Below are 18,511 nucleotides of genomic sequence, written 5' to 3' on the forward strand. Positions count from 1 at the left end.
TTCTTGGTCAGTCTCTCTTACTTGCAGACAAAAATGTTTCTGACACAGAAAGCCATCCCTGTCCAGAATTATTTCAGACCATATGGAAAATCCAGATTCCCCTCTCCCATCAGAAACCTATTGGGTCAAGATCCCCAGCAGCAATACCTGGGACCCGTATTTCCATACCTTCTCCATATAGTCTACGTGGCACCCATCTGAAAACTAGTATTTGGACATCAATAACTCCCACATCATTCAGTTAATATCTGTTGGGTGCCTGCTCTGTGCTAGGAAGCATGCTATGTTCTGGGGGCACAGTGGAAAACAATACATCGGGAATATTGGAGTGGCTTCCTCTGAACTGGTCTCCTTGCTTCTGCCACTGCCCCACCCGGCCTGTTCTCAACAGAGCAGCCAAATGATCCTGTTAAATCTAAGGCAGATCTCGCCATTCCTCTGCACAGAGCCCTCCACGGCTCCCAGGGCTCCCAGTAGAATCCTTCCTGCAACCTAGAAGGTCCTATAGTCTAGCTCGCTCTTCACCTCCAACCTACATCCCACTGCCCTCCCCCCACCCCCGCTCACACAGCCTCGGCCATCCCAGCTCCTCATACCCACCCAGCACGCCCCACCTCAGTGCCTTGTCCCACTGCTGTTCCATGGCCAGGGGTGTTCTTCCCTCAGAGACCACACAGCCTTTCCCTTGCTTTCTCCAGGTCTTTCTCATGCTCTGGCTAAACAAGGCCCCCTCAGGCACCTCACCTACAGTCTCAACATCTGCATACTTCCTGTGTCCTCCTTCCCTGCCTTACTTTCCCTCCTTACCAGTTATCACCATCTGACATATATTTTACTTGCTGATCATGTGTCTCTGCTAACAATAGTGTCAGCTGCATGAGGGCAGAGATTTTGGTCTGTCTTGTTCACTCCCGATTCCCAATGGTCTTTCTTCCTCCTCCTTCCCTGACAGCAATTGGCTCAGCTCACATAAATCTGGCAAAGTGGGCCTCTGGGACCAGACTCACCTGGCCATCCCACTCCTAGCTTTGAGAAAAGGTAATAGCTGAATAGGGCATAGGGCATAGTAGGTGCTCAATAGATGTTTGAATGAATGAAAAACCCTTTCTTCCCCTTCTCCAGCTTCCTCCCAGGTCCAGCCCCACCCATCCCCATCACCCACCTGCCTCCACCCTCCGCAGTTTTGACCCTGGCCCAGAGATGTCGGTTTGGTCCAGAAGCTTTCCTTTGGCTGCATGGGCTTCTGTCAGTACACCTGGGCCCCGCTGGTATTTGTGCCTGCAGGACCCACCTTGGAGCTGCGCGGCCGTCACCTGGTCCTGGAGACTGTGGAGAAGGAAGGGGCTGCTGCAGCTCCGACGTCAGACCTGCTGAAATGGAGACGAAAGAGCTGCAAACCCTGTTCTCACGGAGGCCACATTCTGTCGCACCCACGACACCACAAGTCCTGGTGTGGGTCTGGAGAGCACCCTCCTCAGTGGCACCCCAGCACTGAATGCAAAGCCCAGGAGAAAGAGGGGAGACCTTAGGAGGTGAAGGCACCTCCCCCCTGCTCTGCGGTGTGTGCTCCTGGGGAGCCCTCAGACCCCAGGACCTATTACTGCAGGGCAGCCTCGCCACACTTTCTAATCGTACCGTTCCCGGCCACGAGGCAGGGCCCTGTCTGATCCTGCTCACCCGTACCAGGCCTGGCCCAGGACGCTGCAGATAGCAGCTGTTCAAAACGGTTGTCAGTGGGCATCAGCAAAAATCACTGCATTTATGGAAGGTCAGCGATGTCACCACCCACGACAAGTCAGTACCATCATCCCCATTTTGCAGGTGAAGAAACCAAGCTCAGGTACATTTAAATTAAGGGACTTGATAAGTCACAGAACAACACCTGGGGGGAGCTGGGGCTCACAGAGCCATCTGTCTGCAGTCTGCTGGGACTGGCTCTTATAAAAGGCTCATAGGAGGCCCTTGTGCCTCCCTGACCTTTTGCCATGAGATTTAGGAACTTATTTCACTTTCCATTTGTCATTTGTCCACTGAATTTGCAGAATTTGACCTCCACCTATGAAAATAGACTCAGGCCAACACAGATCAAAGTGAGTCCCGGGGTGAGGACACTCTGAACACTGCCATGGCCGCAGCCCCGACGTCACACCCCACCCCCAAAGCCACCAGTCTCTGGGTCTAGCCAATGGGTTAGAATCTCCCATTGTGGTGGCGTTTCTGTCCCCTTGCAGGACTGGACTTATGGCTGAGCAGTAGCCTAAATGATTTGATGTTCCAGTGCTCCCAGAGAGTCACCAACCCCACCGCCACCTCGCTCCCACCAGGGCCTTTCCCGATGGCGCGCCTTCTGCTGGGCTTCACAGGAACAGAGCCTTCATCCTCCTGATGGCTCATTGCCCTCGTTTCAGCCTGTCGCAATTTTGTGAGCTGGGGACTGCTGGCACTCATTCAGAGAGGACATGAGGCTGGGCTTGTTTTCCGAAACTGGCCCACCCAGTCAGGGACCCCGGCAACCCTCCTGGGCACCAGCTGACAGCCAGGATTCCCCTGTCCAAGGAAGGGCTTCCCATGGGACTGGGCACCCAAGCTCACCCTTTTGGGTGCTGGACCTAAAATGCACGATCCCCCTGCAAGGTCACTGTAAAGAGGGTTACAGTGCCCTATAAAGAGGGTTAATTCTGTGTGCGGGCCTGGATTCAAGCCCCAGCCGTACCAGTCAGCATTTGTCACAAGCCTGGGAAGGTGCCGGACCACCTTTTCCAGATCTCTGACACACGGAACAATATCTGTATTTGTACCAGGGCCTGGGTGAAATATATGGATTCTCTCATCTACTCCCTCAGGACTGTCACTGCCTCCATTTTTCAGGTGAAGAATCCAAAGCTTAGAGAGGCAAAGCCCCTGCATGCAGTCAGCAGGTGGCAGAAGAGAGAGGTGAACCCATGTCTGCCTGCCTGGCACCCACACATTTATCCTGGCAGCCCGGCTGGTGGAGGCTGCAGGGGGATGTTTTGCAAAGCACCCACACGTAAGCTTTTCCATCTGTCCCCAGAAACATTCTGCAAGTACGCTCAGGCCCAACAGCCTTCCTCCTTCCTCTGCCAGCCAGCAGGCAGTCTGGCAGAGTGGGCCCCAGGGACAAGAGCCCCAACCCCATCCCACTCACAGCTCTGAGAAAAGACAGTAGCCGAATGGGACACAGGGGCCCACATGCCTGCCCTTTGCCTGGGGAGTTCAGAAGGAGCATCTTCTATGTGTCTGGCAGGTCCTGAAACAGGAGAAAATAGAGTGCCCAGGGCCTGGCACATTTCAAGGGATGAAAGTTTCTTCTCCCTCTTCCTGTCTCCACTTTAAGGACATTTTGACAGGTGGCACAGCATGGCTGTTAAGAGCCCCAGCTACAAAGTCAGACAGACATCAGACTTGGGGGTAGGTGGAAGGTCCAGCTCTGCCACTCGCAAGATGGGTGACCTTGGACAAGTTACCTAACATCTCTGCGTTGCCTCTTTGTTAAATGAGGGTTCCGATAGCACCAGCACCACCGGTTGTTGAGAGGACTGAGTTAACAAACAGAAAATGTTTGGCAAGTACCAGGCGCATGGCCAGCACTCAATAAAAGTTAATTATCGTCTTCCCTTTCCTCAGTACTTTCACTGTCATATCTGTCACTGACCTGCCCGCCGAGTCCCATTTCTGCTTGGTTATTTCTCTGAGTCCCTAAGCTTGTCTGACGTCCATCCCTTTCTCATAGCTGGTCACCCCAAGACCGTCTGCCCTTCTCTCAGTCCCCATTTTTGGGGGAGGTGTCACCCCATACTTTCTCATGCCCCATACCTTCTCCATCCCCGTATTATCTATTCCTTTTACTGCCACTTTAAAACAACTCCTGAGCCCTGGCTGGTGTAGTTCAGTGTACTGGGTGTGGGCTGTGAACCAAAGGGTCGCTGGTTCGATTCCCAGTAGGGGCACATGCCTGGGTTGTGGGCCAGGTCCCCACTTGGCAGCATGTGAGATGCAACCACACATTAATATTTCTTTCCTTCTCTCCTTCTCTTCCCCTCTCTCTAAAAATAAATGGATAAAATCTAAAAATAAAATAAAACAACTCCTGAGAATTTCTCTTCTGCTTTAATCCACTAAGGACCTCTCCAAGCCCAAGGAGGCCAAGAGCACGTACATGGCTGGATCACCACGGCTTCCTGCAAGCTGTCACCCCTCTGCTCCCCAGGGTGTGGGAAGGCTTTGCTTCCCAGCCCCCTCACCCTTCAGCAGGGCCCCGTGACGAGTTTTGGTTGATGAAATGAGAACAGAAGTATGAAGGGGGTCACTTCTGGGATGAAGCGGTGAGAAGCTACAGGGGGACCCTCCGTCTCTCTCCTCCCCTCGGCAGCAAGTGTAGAAGCTCTCAGATAAGATGGAGGAGCCACAAAATCAAAAGCAGCCTGGCTCACTAAGTCTCCACGCAAAGGCCAGCTGTCCTGGACTGTTGCCACACCGGCAGCAGACGAGGCATGAGAAAGAAGTAAACCTGTGTTCAGCCACCCAGGTCTGGGGCTGCCGGATGACTGCAGCAGAGGCTGAGCCCTGCTGCCTGACAGTGAGACAAGCCGCAGCCACAGAAGTCTGCGTTCCCATCTCGGTGTGCGCCGCTAGGAACAAGGATGATGTTCAAAACAATGTTTTAAACAAGTGAGTAAATGACATGGGTGCTAGTTTCACTCAAAATGTAATTTATTCCAAAAAATTATTAAAACACTAATAGGAATACAAGACACTGCAGGGAAAAATTGACACAGATGTGGTCCTGTGAGTTGGGAAGATGGACTGATGTGTGAAGTCTGGATATTAATCTAGGGAAGTTGTCGTCTTTACCAGGTTTTAAGTCCCCAGGAGATACTGAGACTTTGACAAATAGTGAAACTGTATTGAGGGGGGTGGGTACCGAGGCTGCAGCGGGGTTCTCCCGACGCTGGCCCCGTCCGCCCCTTCTCCTGCCCGGATGGCTCGGTCCCCTGGGTCGAGAGGGGACTGGTTAAACTGTCCCCCAGCCTGTGAGCTCCAGGAGCCTGGCCCGCCTACCCGCCAGAGTTTGTCCCCGTCCCGGCAACGAACAGATGCCGGACTACGTGCCACGAATGAAGGATACAGGGACACGCAGGGCATGGTGACCGAGGGGTGATGGCGGGAACCAGCACAGTGAGGACCAATCCAACAGTGGGTATCAGTGGGTATGGCCACGTGTCTGACAATACAAGTGTGAGAAGGTGGTTGGGTGTGACAGCCTCTGTGTGACCAAGGATGTCACGGGGAGAGGATGTAATCGTGATGCTGTGTGATAGTGTAAGAGGTGGGGAAACTCACTAGGCAGGTGGCACACGTGACTGCCCCGTGCCAGGCTCCCTGGGTCTTCTGCAGCCACCAGAGAGGGAGCCTAGAGACACAGGCGTCTCACTGGCCACCCACAGGCGGCGCGAAGCGGTGGCCGCTCACTCCTGCGCAGTGCGCCCGGCTGCCCTTCCGACCCTGAGCCAGTTCTGCCCCTGCTCCAGGGGCTGAGTGAGCTTGGGAAGGGCAGGATTAAAGACTTGAACCTCTGGGCCCACAGGAGGCCAGCTGGGAGGGTGGGGGGGAGGGGGTCCATCCCAACCCTCCTGGGGTTTAAGTGTGGGCTGCTGACCCACATACCCAGGGGCAAGCAGGCTTGGTGGTTCACTAGCAATGCATGTTCATTGTTAAACCTCCACCCGGACCTCTACACACCCTGCTCCCTTTGGCCACAGACCCTGCGTTTCTGATGAACTCAGCTTACTGCCAGGCCCTGGACGGCCCACCGATCCCAGGGGTCATGCAGCAGGAGGAGCACCACCCCTCCCCCCGCACTGTTGGCGGAGGGCTCCACAAACCCAGACGCATCCAGTCCTAAAGCCGCCTTCTGAGCTAGGTGTTACTATTGATGGGGAAACTTCAGAGTTAAAGATTTTAGCCTTAGCTCTAGTTGATAGGCTTAAGTGATTAATGCATGTGGAAAGCTGTATCACAGAAACTGGAATGACTCCAAGCATTTCAGGAGGGAATTGTCGATCAGCAGATAGAGAAGTCCTAGGAAAATCGCTGCAAAAAAAAAAAAAAAAAAAAAGTGAAACTGTATTAATCAAGACTCTTTTGGTGGCAAATAAAAGAAATCCAACTCAAGCTGAATTTAAGAAGAAAAGGAAGCCCTGGCAAGGGGGGGGGGGGGGCGGCTCGGTTGGTCGGAGCACGGTCCTGCGCACTGAAAGGCTGCGGGTCAGACGCCAGGTCAGGGAGCCTGCGGGAGGAATCCTACCAGTCTACGTTTCTCTCTTCCCCTGCCCCCGCCCACGTCCTCTCTCTCTAAAATCAATAAATATATCCTGGGGTGAGGATTTTTTAAAATACGTAAAAAGAAGAAAAGGAATATTTATACTTCAAAAGTATAAAGTCAAGTCCGAGGTATGGCTGGATCCAGCGACTCAAGGTATCAGCTCTCATTTTCACTCTTTTTTTTTAAAGACTTTATTTATTTGTATTTAGAGAGAAGGGAAGGGAGGGAGAAAGAGCGGGAGAGAAACGATCCATATGTGAGAGAGACGATGGGCTGCCTCTGGTGTGCTCCCAACCTGGCCCAGGCATCTGCCCTGATGGGGAGTTGAACTGGTGACTTTTTGGTTTGCTGGATGATGCCCAACCCACTGAGACACACCAGTCATGTCTCTCTCTATATATATCTCTCCCGCCCTCTCTCTCTCTCTCTCTCCCCACCTCCCCCTCAGGGGGAGGGGGGCTGAGATGACTCCAATAGCCCCTGACCTCCTCCAACGAAGCAAGCGCTGCACAGAGTGTCTGCCCCAACTCAGAGCCACTTGGGGGAGCAGGGTGGTCAGAGAGGGGGGTTTCTGGTGGGCCCAGTGTGGATTATGTGCTCATTCCTGAACCAATCGCTTTTGACCAGGGAGATAAGATACTATGATTGATCGAGAAGGGGCCGTATGCCCACCCATTGTCCCCAGGGAGGCAGAAACAACCCCACCCAAAGCATATGTGTTCTTCACAGGAAAGAAGTGTTTTCTTACCAAAACAAGGGAAGGGTTGCTGAGCAGGCAAAGCAATATATGTTCGCTACAGAAATTCAACTCAAAAAATAAGCAAACAGGAATGCCAAAGAGGGGAAATTGAAAAAATTACACACACACACACACAGATGGGCTCAACTCTACCAAATTTTTAAATTTCAAAGCATAACAAAAGGGTAATTATAACACCACATGATATCAAGTTAAAGCAGAAATAACCAACCACTGACACAAAACGGATATTTCCAAAATAGGATCAAGCAAACACAAGAAGTTAATATATAAGGAACACAATATTCCTCAATATTTATTTATTCATTTGTCAAGTGAATTTGTTCTACAAAAATAATAGCAAATGTCTCTGTGAGAGAATAACAATATCAAAGCAAGAATATAGACCCACACCTTCTACACGCACAGAACACATTGCGAATGAAGTTAAATACTTTTAAACTATAAAAATAAAAACACAGAATTTAACCCTACCTATGATGAACTAAACTTCTGTCAGCAAAACTGAATGCATCTGAATAACCAAAAATAAAAGTGTTGTGTACATGAGGTATGAGAAAGCAAATTAAAAATCATCAAGAGCTTGACCTCAAAACAAATTCAAATCAAAGCACATTCTAGAAAAACACCTGACCAGTACTCTTCAAAGTATCAAGGTTATAACAGACAAGGACTGAGGAACCGTGCCAACTGGGTGAGACAGGACACTTACATGCAGTGTGGGATACTGGTTGGGAAAAAGACGTTATTGGGAAAACTGGAAAGCCCGTTGTTCAGTAGTTCCTGGATAACTCAGCAGGACTTCAAACCCTACTCATTCCAAAGAAAAGACTGGCCCTTGCCCTGGCTGGTGTGGCTCAGTGGATTGAGCGCCAGTCTGTGAACCAAAGGCTTGCTGGTTCGATTCCCAGTCAGGGCATATGCCTGGGTTGCAGGCCAGGTCCCCAGCAGGGGGTGCATGACAGGCAACCACACATTGATGTTTCTGTCCTCTCTTTCTCCTTCCCTTCCCCTCTGTCTAAATAAATAAGTAAAATATTTTTTTAAAAAAAGAAAGAAAGACTGGCCCTTGACAGCTCCTGGGAGGTAACCTCTCAGCTCTCGGAATATCCTATCAGTTTGACCTCTGCAGGGGCTGGAGATGAGTAACTAAGCTCAGTCAGTCACACCAGCATGCCCGGCCTCTGTGACTGATGCCTGATAGCTCTGGACACCAAGCCTGGGAGAGCTTCCCTGGTTACTGGTGCCTCATGGGTGTAGTCACACAGGGAGCATTAAATGCTGTCCGCACAGCTCCACGGGGAGAGGACGACTGGAAGCTCATGCCTGGTGTCTCCAGGACTCCACCCTACATGCCTTTTTCCTTTAAACCATTACCATGAGGATAACTTTTCCGAGTTCTACAAGTCTTTAGCAAACCCTTGAAACTGAGATTGATCCTGGGAACCTTGCAACACATGCAAATAAGTTTCGAAGATTAGTTAATAGTACTGATGGTATCAGTGTTCGTTTCTGGGGTTCAGTAACTGCATCATGGTTACGTAAGATGGTAACGTTGGAGGGAGCTGAGTGAAAGGTATACAGAAACAGGTATACTGTACTATTTTTTGCAACTTTCTGAAAGTCTCAAGATATTTCAAAAAACACATTAAAACAAAGAATATAAGATGATACATGTGAAAGCTGGGTGTTAGGTACATGTGGTCTGATTATATTGTTCTCTCGCTTTTTGTACCGGTTTGAAACTTTGTATTAATAAAACTTTTTAACTAGAGAATTCAATAGGCTGGTGCAACAAATTGAAATTGATTGCATCCAAAACATAAAAATCAGGGTCAGCTCAAAAGTTGATGAAAAAACTATTTAAACATGGAATTTACCAAGTATTAAAAGACCATCAATATTTTTCAAAATAATTTTTCATTTTTTAATTAGAGTAGACATCCAATATCACATTAGTTTCAGGTGCATTACCCAGTGATTGGACATTTATGTAACTCACGTGGTGATCGCCCCGGTAAAACCAGCACCCGTCTGACACCACGCAGCGCTATTAGAGCGCTACCGACTGTAAGCCCCGCGCTGTACTTGACACCCGTGACTGGTCTGTAACTACCAATGTGTGTGTACTCCTTAATCCCTCGACTTTTTTCACCCATCTCCCCAACTCCCCTCCAATCTGGCATCAAAATGTTTTCTGTATCTAAGAGTCTGTTTCTATTCTGCTTGTTTGTTTATTCTGTTATTTAGATTTCACATATAAGTGAAATCATCTGGCATTTGTCTTTCTCTGTCTGACTCATTTCACGCAGTGCAACACCCTCCGCACCCACCCGTGCTGTTGCAGAGGGCAAGACTTGATTCTGTTTTAAGGCTGAGTTATACCCCATTGTACATATGCACTTCTTTCTACAGCCGTCTGTTGATGGACACAGGTGGCTTCCATACCTTGGCTGTTGTAAATAATGCTGCAATGAACATATATGGCTGTACATGTCTTTTCAATTTAGTGTTTTGGGTTTCTTCAAACAAATACTCAAAAGTGGAATTGCTGGGTCCTTCTTTTCTCTTGTTATAGCCATTGTTTTAAAGTCTGTTTTGCCTGATGTAAGTATTGCTACCTCAGTTTTGTTTTGTTTTGTTTCCATTTTCATGAAATATCATTTCCGTCCCTTTGTTTTCAGTCTGTATGTGTCTTTTAATCTGAAGTAAGTCCCTTACAGACAGCATATATAAGGGTCTTTTCTTATTCATTTGGAGCATTTAATCATCTGCATTTAAATTAACTTTTGTTGATAGATATGTATTTAGTGCCATTTTATTATGCCTATTTTTTTCTTCTTCTTCTTAATGAAGACCCTTTAACATTTCCTGTAATACTGGTTTGGTGTGATGAACTTCTTGTGTGGGAGGCTCTTCATCTGTCCTCTGATGCTAAATGATAACTTTGCTATGTAGAATAACCTTGACTGCAGGTCCTTGCTTTTCAGCACCTTGAATATTTCATGCCAACCCCTTCTAGCCTGCTAAGTTTCTGTTGAGAAATTGGTCTTATGGGAGCTCCTTTGTAGGTACCTAACTGCTTTTCTCTTGGTGCTTTTAAGATGTTCTCTTTGCCTTTACCCTTTGCCATTTTAATTACAATGTGTCTTGGTGTGGGTAAAAGGCCATCAAGATCTTAATCTCAAGACAACCAAGATGTGAAAACTATGGCAGAGAGAAGCTGAGCAATTGCCCACAGGCAGTGATAGCTCAAGTGAGGGGGAGCTTTGCCCACAGAGCACCCCGTTCGCTGCGGATGAGAATAAGTCTACGAAGACATGATCTGCTTGGGGAGGAAAGGTGGCTGATCTCTCAAAGGAGAAGGGCCTAGATCCTGTTCCTCAGTGGGCTTTTAGTGGGTTTAATTTGCATAGGAATACAGGGTATATATGTAAAGCTCATCAATCATTGTCAGGCAGAAATGATCAAATAATAGATAACATTCAAAGAACTCTGAGGGCTTATTCTGAGTCAGGGTCAGATAGTTAAAGGGCCATAAAACTTTGGGGAACAAACTCATTTCATTCCTGGACCCTTATCATTTAAATTGGGGGTATTAGCAAAGTAGGTTTCATAGGATTTTATGCATTCTTTCTTAGGCCTGACCGTCCCAGGGAACCCGCCCTTTCCAATGCAGGTCCGCACCCACCTTGGACATTGTTTCAGGCTTAAGTCAGGCAGGGGAAGTTAGGCAGCCAAGAGATTAGGAGACTTCTTGCAGACAGAATGAGGACTCAGGCTATGTCAAAGCCGAGGGACGAGGGTCCATCACCCCCTTTTTCTATGCCCCCCAAGTCCTTCCCTGAGGGCCCCTTTGTGACTCTGGCTGTCTTAGGTCATCCCTCCCTTGAGGAATCTTATCCGTCATTGGCTAACCAGTCATGCACTGGGGACCAAGCAGGGTGAAGTAAAAGGGGGCAGAGGCAGCACCCCTGCCAGGGAGATAAGCTTTGTCTCCTAAGTGGCTTATGGTTCCAAGGTTTTTTTACTTAGCTTTAGCCATTGGGGGGTTACAGCTTCTGAAACCAGGCAGGGCAGTTCCCAACATCAAGTCCTTGGCAGAGGCCAGGTTGAAACCCAGAACTTCCCCCTCCAAACAGTAGGGTCAAGGGGTCAAGGCCACCTTCCCTGAACACCGTTCACCACCTTGTGTACAGCCACTGCCAACAGCAACAGGGGATCGAGGGGCCCAGGTCCCCAGTCCCAACAGGGCCTGCTGAGTGATGTCTCGAAACTTGAGTTCTGCTTCTTCCTCAAAACACAAGCTAGACACACCTTGGGGACATTGTGGGGAGCTGTCAAACCTTGTACTGAGTGAACACTCCAAACCACAGATGGTGAGGCCGAGACCCAGGAGAGGAGGGCACCTGCCTGAGTCACCACATCTTAGAAGTGCTGCCAGGACAGCAGCTCCGGGCCCCCTGACTTCTTTCTCAACCTTGCACAAATGAATGAAATGTCAGTCTGTGTCGTCAGGAGGCCGGGCTCAAATGGCAGCTCTGTAATCTATCTACTGTGTAAACCCAGGCAAGTAACATGCCTCTCCAAGTCTGTTCCCCCTGATGCAAAACCGGAAGATGCAGCCTACTTTCCAGGGTTGTCGTGCAGTGGCGGTGAGGAACCGATAAACATCCCGCCCCACTCCCCGAAATCTGGCTCCCCTCTGGGTCCCACCCCAAGCAGTGCTCGATGCTCTTGCAGGTGCTCTAGAAACATTTGCCCAGGGAATGGTGGGTAGGGCCGTATGAATAGTAACGCTAAGCATGAGACAAGCCAAATTTTAGAGCAGAAACATGGGGAGAGAGGACACTCATTCACCTAACAGAGCAATCCTTTCACAGAAGAACCACCTAAAAGAAGCCTTTTAAACTCCTGGGGCGTTAGCTTGAATTCCTGAAGGGCTCAGCACGGCATGCGTCACCAGGAAAGATCAGGAAAGGCAGCAGAAAGAGCAGGATTACTTTGGAAACACAGCTGGGGACGCAACTTTTTGGTACAAGTAGTCCTAAATGAATCCCAGCTTTGAGACTGGAGGGCTGGGTCTCATGTTGGGGTATGAAAACTTGTACAAATAGGGTATGTGCGCGTGCGCACACACACACACACACACACACTCCTTTAAAAGAGTGCCAAAGCTCCAGATCTGCCCTCGAGGTTCAGAACCCTGATTGCTCCTGCCAATTGGCCGTTCATTCATCCCCCAAGGATTTGCTGCGTACCTTCTCTGGGCCGGGCCCTGGGCTGGGGCTGGGACTGCGACTGCATTGGTGACCGAGAGCAACACAGTCCTCGCTTTCATTTGTGATTTAGACAAAAACCAATAGTCATAAAGTAGCCACCAATGTAGTGGGTGGTCCAAGGTCATGGTGTCTCTTTCTAGGACCACTTATCACACCAAATTTGTGGTTTTCCACACCAACAACAAATTCTCCAATTCTCCAACACCAGCTTGGTGTCGGACAACTCAATTCAACTTGGTTCAATGCTAACACTAACGCTTGGGGTTAATGCAGACCCTGTAGGTTTAGGGCGAGAAGGCTTTCAGGTCAAAAGGTTATGAATTCATTATAAGTGGTTGTGAGTACCCTGCCTAGGTTTTCCTGCTCATTCCCATTGCCATATCTGTCTCCCCAGCAGACCCCAATCCCAGCCCAGAAGCTTCCCAAGGAACAGTTGAGTTTAGTGTAGTGTAGTTTTGCTTCCTGCTGTGTGTACCCCGTGCATAGGTCATTATGGACTCAAACTGTGTATTGATAAGTAAACAAATCAATGCACCCTGCACCACCTAAGGACTCGCACCCCAGCCCATAAACATCTCACCAGCAGACTGCCCCAGAATCAGAAATGCCACCATTAAACATCACCGCTGGGAATTAAGAATTCTCCTATGGGTGACAAAGAAAGCTGTAATAGTTTCAAATTACAAATGCTTGGGGCTTTACAGTTTACCAAGAGCTTTCCTTCATAACCTGTGAGTTATAGATAAGCGGAGGGAAGCTTGGAGAGTAGGGGAAGTAACCCAGTCACACCTCCAGAATTTGAGCCCAGGTCTCTGGACTCTGGGTGGGGGCTGTGGGGTTTCTTCACGCAGAGTGCAAGTGTGTGCATTCTGCAGGGACCAGGCTCTGGGAGGCAGGGCCAAAGAGGCAGGGAGAAGCAGAGAAAGACTGGGGCAGAGCAGCTGGCACTCACAGAGCTGCCTAGACAGCTTCATGCTAAGCCATCTAGCCAGCTTCTTCATAGCAGTCCCCCAAAGCAGCCCCAGGGCTGGGCACTGTGCGGTCACGCCCACTGGAGGGAGACAAGGGGCAGGAGAGAACACGCAGTGAGATCAGCTGGGGCTGCTGAGAGCTGAAAGATTGCCTGGCAGTGCCTCCCCTCTAGGGGAGGAGAAAGGGGCTGGGCCACCCACAGGAAGCCTCGGCCTACAGCTGGGAGGCCAGGCCAGGCCTGCAGTGCAGACACAGGACAGAGGTGAGTCAGGGAATCCCGGCTGAGGGACAGGGGGCAACTGGGAGACCCCTGGCAACCAGATCACCTAAGAAGTGACCTTCCCCGCGGCCCCCAGTGACTCTGAGCCTGCTTTCTTTCACTGGACACTTATCTACTAGATACCACCTTTAGGCTAGGCCCTGCGCTCAGTGTCAGAGCCACAGCATGAAGGGGACAAAGATCCCTGCTCTCTGGAGTTCACCTTTCAGTAGGGAGAGGCAGCAATAAACAAAAACATAGTAACTGAGTAAATTACTTGTATGGTAGGACAAGTCAAAAAGGAAAAAGTAGAGCAGAGCAAGGGTGTTTGGGAATGCCGGGGGAGGGGTCTCCAGCTTTTAAACAGGTGGCAGGGTGGGGGGTAGGAGGGCCTCCATGAGAAGGTGACTGATCAAAGACTTGAAAGAAGCCAAGGACATCTGGGAAACAGTGTTTCAGGCTGAGTTTCCAGGGACAGGACAACCCTGGCAGAGGCTGCAGGTGAAGGCTGAACCCAAGGTTCACTGCAGGAGGCAGCAGCAGTTGGACGGGAGGGAGCAGGAGGCAGAGAGGGGGCAGGAAGAGAGGAGATGGGCTAGGCAGCCTTGTAAGTATCCAGGGGGCCCCCATGAACATGCCAGGCCCCTTATCAACGTCCCCACAGCCCAGCCTCCCACTTAGGGGCATGGGTTTGGAAGCCTGCTTATGAATCCAATTTGCCTCGCAGGGGCGTGAGACCTTACAACAGCGGTGTCAAACTCATGTTCCCCTCACCAGGGGCCACATCAGCCTCCTGCTGCCTTCAAAGGGCCGAATGTAATTTTAGGACTGTATAAATGTAACTACTCCTTAACTAGGGGCAAGGAGCTCTACATTGGGCCCTTTGAAGGCAACCACGAGGCTGATGTGGCCCCTGATGAAAATGAGTTTGACACCCCTGCCTTACAGGTCTCCTGCCTTCCTGTCCTCTCTATAAACAAGTAATACCAGTGGTGTATCTGCAGGACGGTGGTTAAAAGAATGGGAATCACAGTAGTGTCCACCTGCTGAAAAGATTTAGAGGGCCTCCTGTGAGGTAAGCTCTTGGGAACCAAGAAAAAGCAGAGCCAGTCCCTCAGGCGCTTGCGGCCTTGGGGGAGGGACATTTGAGTCAATGAGAAATTGTTCCTTGTTGTCTACTCCAATAGCACTGGGTGGGAGCCTTGAAGGGGTGCCACAGTCAGGAAGGTGTCTTAGAGGTAGGGTCCCTGGAGGCTGGGGCTGAGTAGGAACAGGAGGGGACAGAGCAGAGGGAAAAGTACAGGAAGGAAGGAAGTGTGTGAGCTCCATTCCACAAAGGGGGAGGGAGGGGAGCAGGGACTCAAGGAGCAAATTCTAAGCAAGAGAAGAAAACAATGTGATTGCAGCTTAAAAGTCCATTGGGCAGCTGGAAGAACAGACAAGAGAGACAATGAGGCCAGGTGAAAGATGATGGTGGCCTGGGTGGTAGCCTCAGGGATGGAGAGCAGATGGATTTGAGAGGCTGAGAAGTAGAACAGACTGTACCCAGTAGCTACCTTGCTGTGGGGAAGGCCGGGGATTCTCTGTGAAGGATGCAGGGTCCACCGGCTATGAGGGCTACACAGTGTTCCCGAGAGAACACTTCAGAGGCAAGGAGCAAGCTGCCTCCCCTCAGCTCTACAGTACCCCTCCAGGCTCACAGAAATGGGCAAATAAGGCCAGGACTTAGGGGACCAGGGGGCTGGGACCACAGGTTCCCCCCTGAGCCCCCATGGCAGGGCTATAGTGTGGGCACAGCATGTGCTTTGTGACCACACCACATCCAATGCCTGGCCCCCTCCGGATGGGCAGCTAGAGGCTGCACAATTAATCTCCTCAAGATTAATTTTCTTCTTGTGTGACCTTCATTGACTTTTCATTGGATCTCCCCAGGCAATGCTTGCAACACAAGCTGCAGCGGGGAGAGCATGAGTTTTGTGATCTGTTCCTGTCCAAATCTTGGTTGACACGTACTGACCTACCATTTATTGAGCAATTTTGCCCACGACACAAAAGAAAGCCAGGCACACAGCTGAGTGCCCGCAGGAGGAGCGGGGGGTGGAGCAGCACTGAGTATCTAAGAGGACTTACTTTCCTCCACCAAGCAGCCCCTGGCTGACACTCAGCCCTGGGCAGTTCCCCCCGCACATGGGCTCTGAGCGCCGCCGCGGCTTGGAGCAGCCAGGCCAGAGGTACGGCAGTCCCCCCTTACCCGCGGGGTGTCTGTCCTGTGGCCCCTGTGGATGCCTGACACTGCCGATGGTACTGAACCCTACATACACTATGAGTTCTCCTGTGCATACCTGTAATCAAGTTTAATTTATAAATTAGGCACAATAAAAGATTAACAGCGATAATGAATAATAAAATACAACATTTATAACAATATACTGTAATAAAAGTCACATGAATGTGGTCTCTCAAAATCTTATTGTATTGGACTCACCTTTTCACTTACAGAAAGCACTTACGGCTTCTCTCTGGCATGTCCGAATTGCCAGCATCACTACTCTTGTACTTCGGGGCCATTATTAAGTAAAATAAGGGTGACTTGACCACAAGCTCTGTGATACCAAAGTTGATCTAGTAAACAAGGCCGCTACTACGCAACTAATGGGTCAGTGATGTATACAAAGGGATGATTCACATCTTGGGTAGAATGCAGCTGAGCTCAAGAGATTTCATCATGCTACGCAGAATGTTCCACGATTCAAAGCTTATAAAGTGTTTATTACTGCAATTTTCCGTTTAATACTTTTAGATCACGCTTGACCACGGATCATCGAAACTATCGAAAGCAAAACCTCAGGTTAGGGAAAGCCACCGTCTCTTCTCAGCACCAGGCAGATGCAGGCGAGGATGGGCAGCCCGGTGCACCGCGTGTCGATGGGGGATACCTGGAGCAGGAAAGTGAACCCCGACATAGAGAGTGAGAGGCACCAGCAGTCCTTTGATGTCGAAAGGCTCACCAGCATCCTTGATGGGGGAGCCCAGAACACTGACCTCCGGAGGAAAGTCGGTAAGCGGAGGATGGGGAAAGGAGCACCTGCCTCCTTCAAATAACAAAGTTTACTCTCAGCTGTTACAGATTCACTCCTCTGGACTCTGTGGCATCTTGGACATGCCAACATGAGCCCGTCTGAGGGACAGAAGAGTCCTGGGCAGCAGAAGACCTGGATGCTGGTTTTTGTTCTGCCACTGCAGAGCTCAGTAACCTTGGACAAGTTACTTTCCCAGCTCTGGGCCTAGTCATCTCATCTGTCAAATGACAGTAGTATGACTACCTTTCCACATCCATGAGGCAAGTGGGTGGAAAAATTTGAAGGTGCCAAGAACCTCACTCAGGTCCCTAAGCGTACTGTTGTCTATTCCTGGCAGAGAGCATCATCCACAGTGACCCAGTGTTTAGCCTGAAGGATAATTATTTCATGACCCAGTATGAGTGTTACGAAGCCGCTCTCAAGAAGAAATTCCACATCCAGATGATAGCACAGCGCCTGGGCTGGTTGGAAGACAGTCGTGAATTACGTTACGCTTACAGGTGCTCACTGGGATCACCCAGAGCCCCCAGCCCCATGAGCTATCTTCCCCAACAAAGGCAGTACTTACTGGGAAAGCAGGACGTGAGGAGCCCCTCCCCTCCTGCACCCTGCTCAGGTGAGGGTACCTGAGACCCTGGCTCCAATGGGCTGCTCAACCACAGCATCTCTCCCCACAGGGCCGTTTCCGGAGACTTAGGCTTAAGTTTACACCACATCTTCCTGAAAGCCATCAGGAGCCTGGGCTCAGAGGAGCAGATAGCCAAATGGGCCCCTCTCTGCGACAAGTTCCAGATCATCGCGACATACGCCCAGACGGAACTGGGTCACGGTGAGCCAGGGCTGCTGCATGCAGTGCGCAGCGCAGGGCCATTCGGGGCTCAGGAGTCACAGATTTGCATGTGGAATGTGGGAACAGTGCAGATGACAGGCAAGGGTCTGGAGGAAGGGGTAGTGTCTTTTTCTAATTCATACAAATAATGTATGAGCTCACGGTGGGGCGAGTCTTTCCTTCTGGAAAAGTCAGCAACCATTCCTTGTCCCCCCGCAATGTGTCCCCCACACGGCCCATGGGTAAAAGGAGAGCAGTCCCTCTAAGTACAGCTGGGAGGTACCCCCAGTGATACGGGGCTGGAGCCTGAGAGTTCCAAGTCCACCTGGACACTCCTCCCCAGGTAAGATTCCCACCCGGGCCTGATGTCTCACTCCCCTTTTTGATTCCAAGGGACGTATCTTCAGGGACTGGAGACCAAAGCCACCTACAGTACAGACACCCAGGAGTTTGTGGTGCATAGCCCCACGATAACTGCCACCAAATGGTGGCCAGGTGACCGTGAGTATCCATCCATCACCCAGCCCCATCTGTCCCCAAGGAGAACAAAGCTGGATGGCAGAACATCACTGACTTTGATGTTCAACAGACCTCAGACTGATTCCCTGCTCTAGGCTGGTGACCTTGGGCAAGTCAATTCACCTCTCTGAGCCTCAGGTTCTTACTCTGTAAAATATATGGGCTATGAAGAATTTCATCAGTGAGTGGCTGAGAGGCCCCAAGGGAACTTTGAAGTAGCTGAGGAAATTGACCCAACCTTTGGGGGATGAGGGCCAAAGCGTCTCTCGCACACTGCCCCCACACAGACATGGCCTAGCCCCAGGCACTCCCCACAATCCCGGTTCCTCTCATCTCCCAAAGCTGGCCACCAGCCAGAGCACAGGGCGCTAAGATTACAGTGGGAAAAACATCCCTCCCAGCCCCTGCTCATGCCCCACCACCCGCGCCAATCAGGCTAACGGCACTGCACCTCCCGTGGCCGCCAG

General features: G+C 50.4%; 1 protein-coding gene across 5 annotated transcripts in view; it reads left to right on the forward strand.

The window, feature by feature from the left end:
- Positions 1-13,490: 13,490 nt before the first annotated feature.
- Positions 13,491-18,511, forward strand: part of ACOX2 (acyl-CoA oxidase 2) — a 31,989-nt gene continuing 26,968 nt past the window's right edge. For 4 of the 5 annotated variants that reach the window (XM_024556714.3, XM_071222271.1, XM_071222270.1 and 1 more), the window contains exons 1-5: positions 13,492-13,619; positions 16,417-16,674; positions 17,034-17,196; positions 17,374-17,525; positions 17,919-18,026. In XM_024556714.3, the coding sequence (XP_024412482.2) occupies positions 16,503-16,674; positions 17,034-17,196; positions 17,374-17,525; positions 17,919-18,026 (595 nt within the window). In that variant the 5' untranslated portion in view covers positions 13,492-13,619; positions 16,417-16,502. Of the gene's footprint in view, positions 13,620-14,564; positions 14,692-16,416; positions 16,675-17,033; positions 17,197-17,373; positions 17,526-17,918; positions 18,027-18,511 lie in introns of all 5 variants that reach the window. The other variant, XM_045192250.2, reaches the window with a different exon arrangement.

The sequence above is a fragment of the Desmodus rotundus genome, chromosome 8, assembly GCF_022682495.2.
Source record: "Desmodus rotundus isolate HL8 chromosome 8, HLdesRot8A.1, whole genome shotgun sequence".
NCBI lineage: Eukaryota > Metazoa > Chordata > Mammalia > Chiroptera > Phyllostomidae > Desmodus > Desmodus rotundus.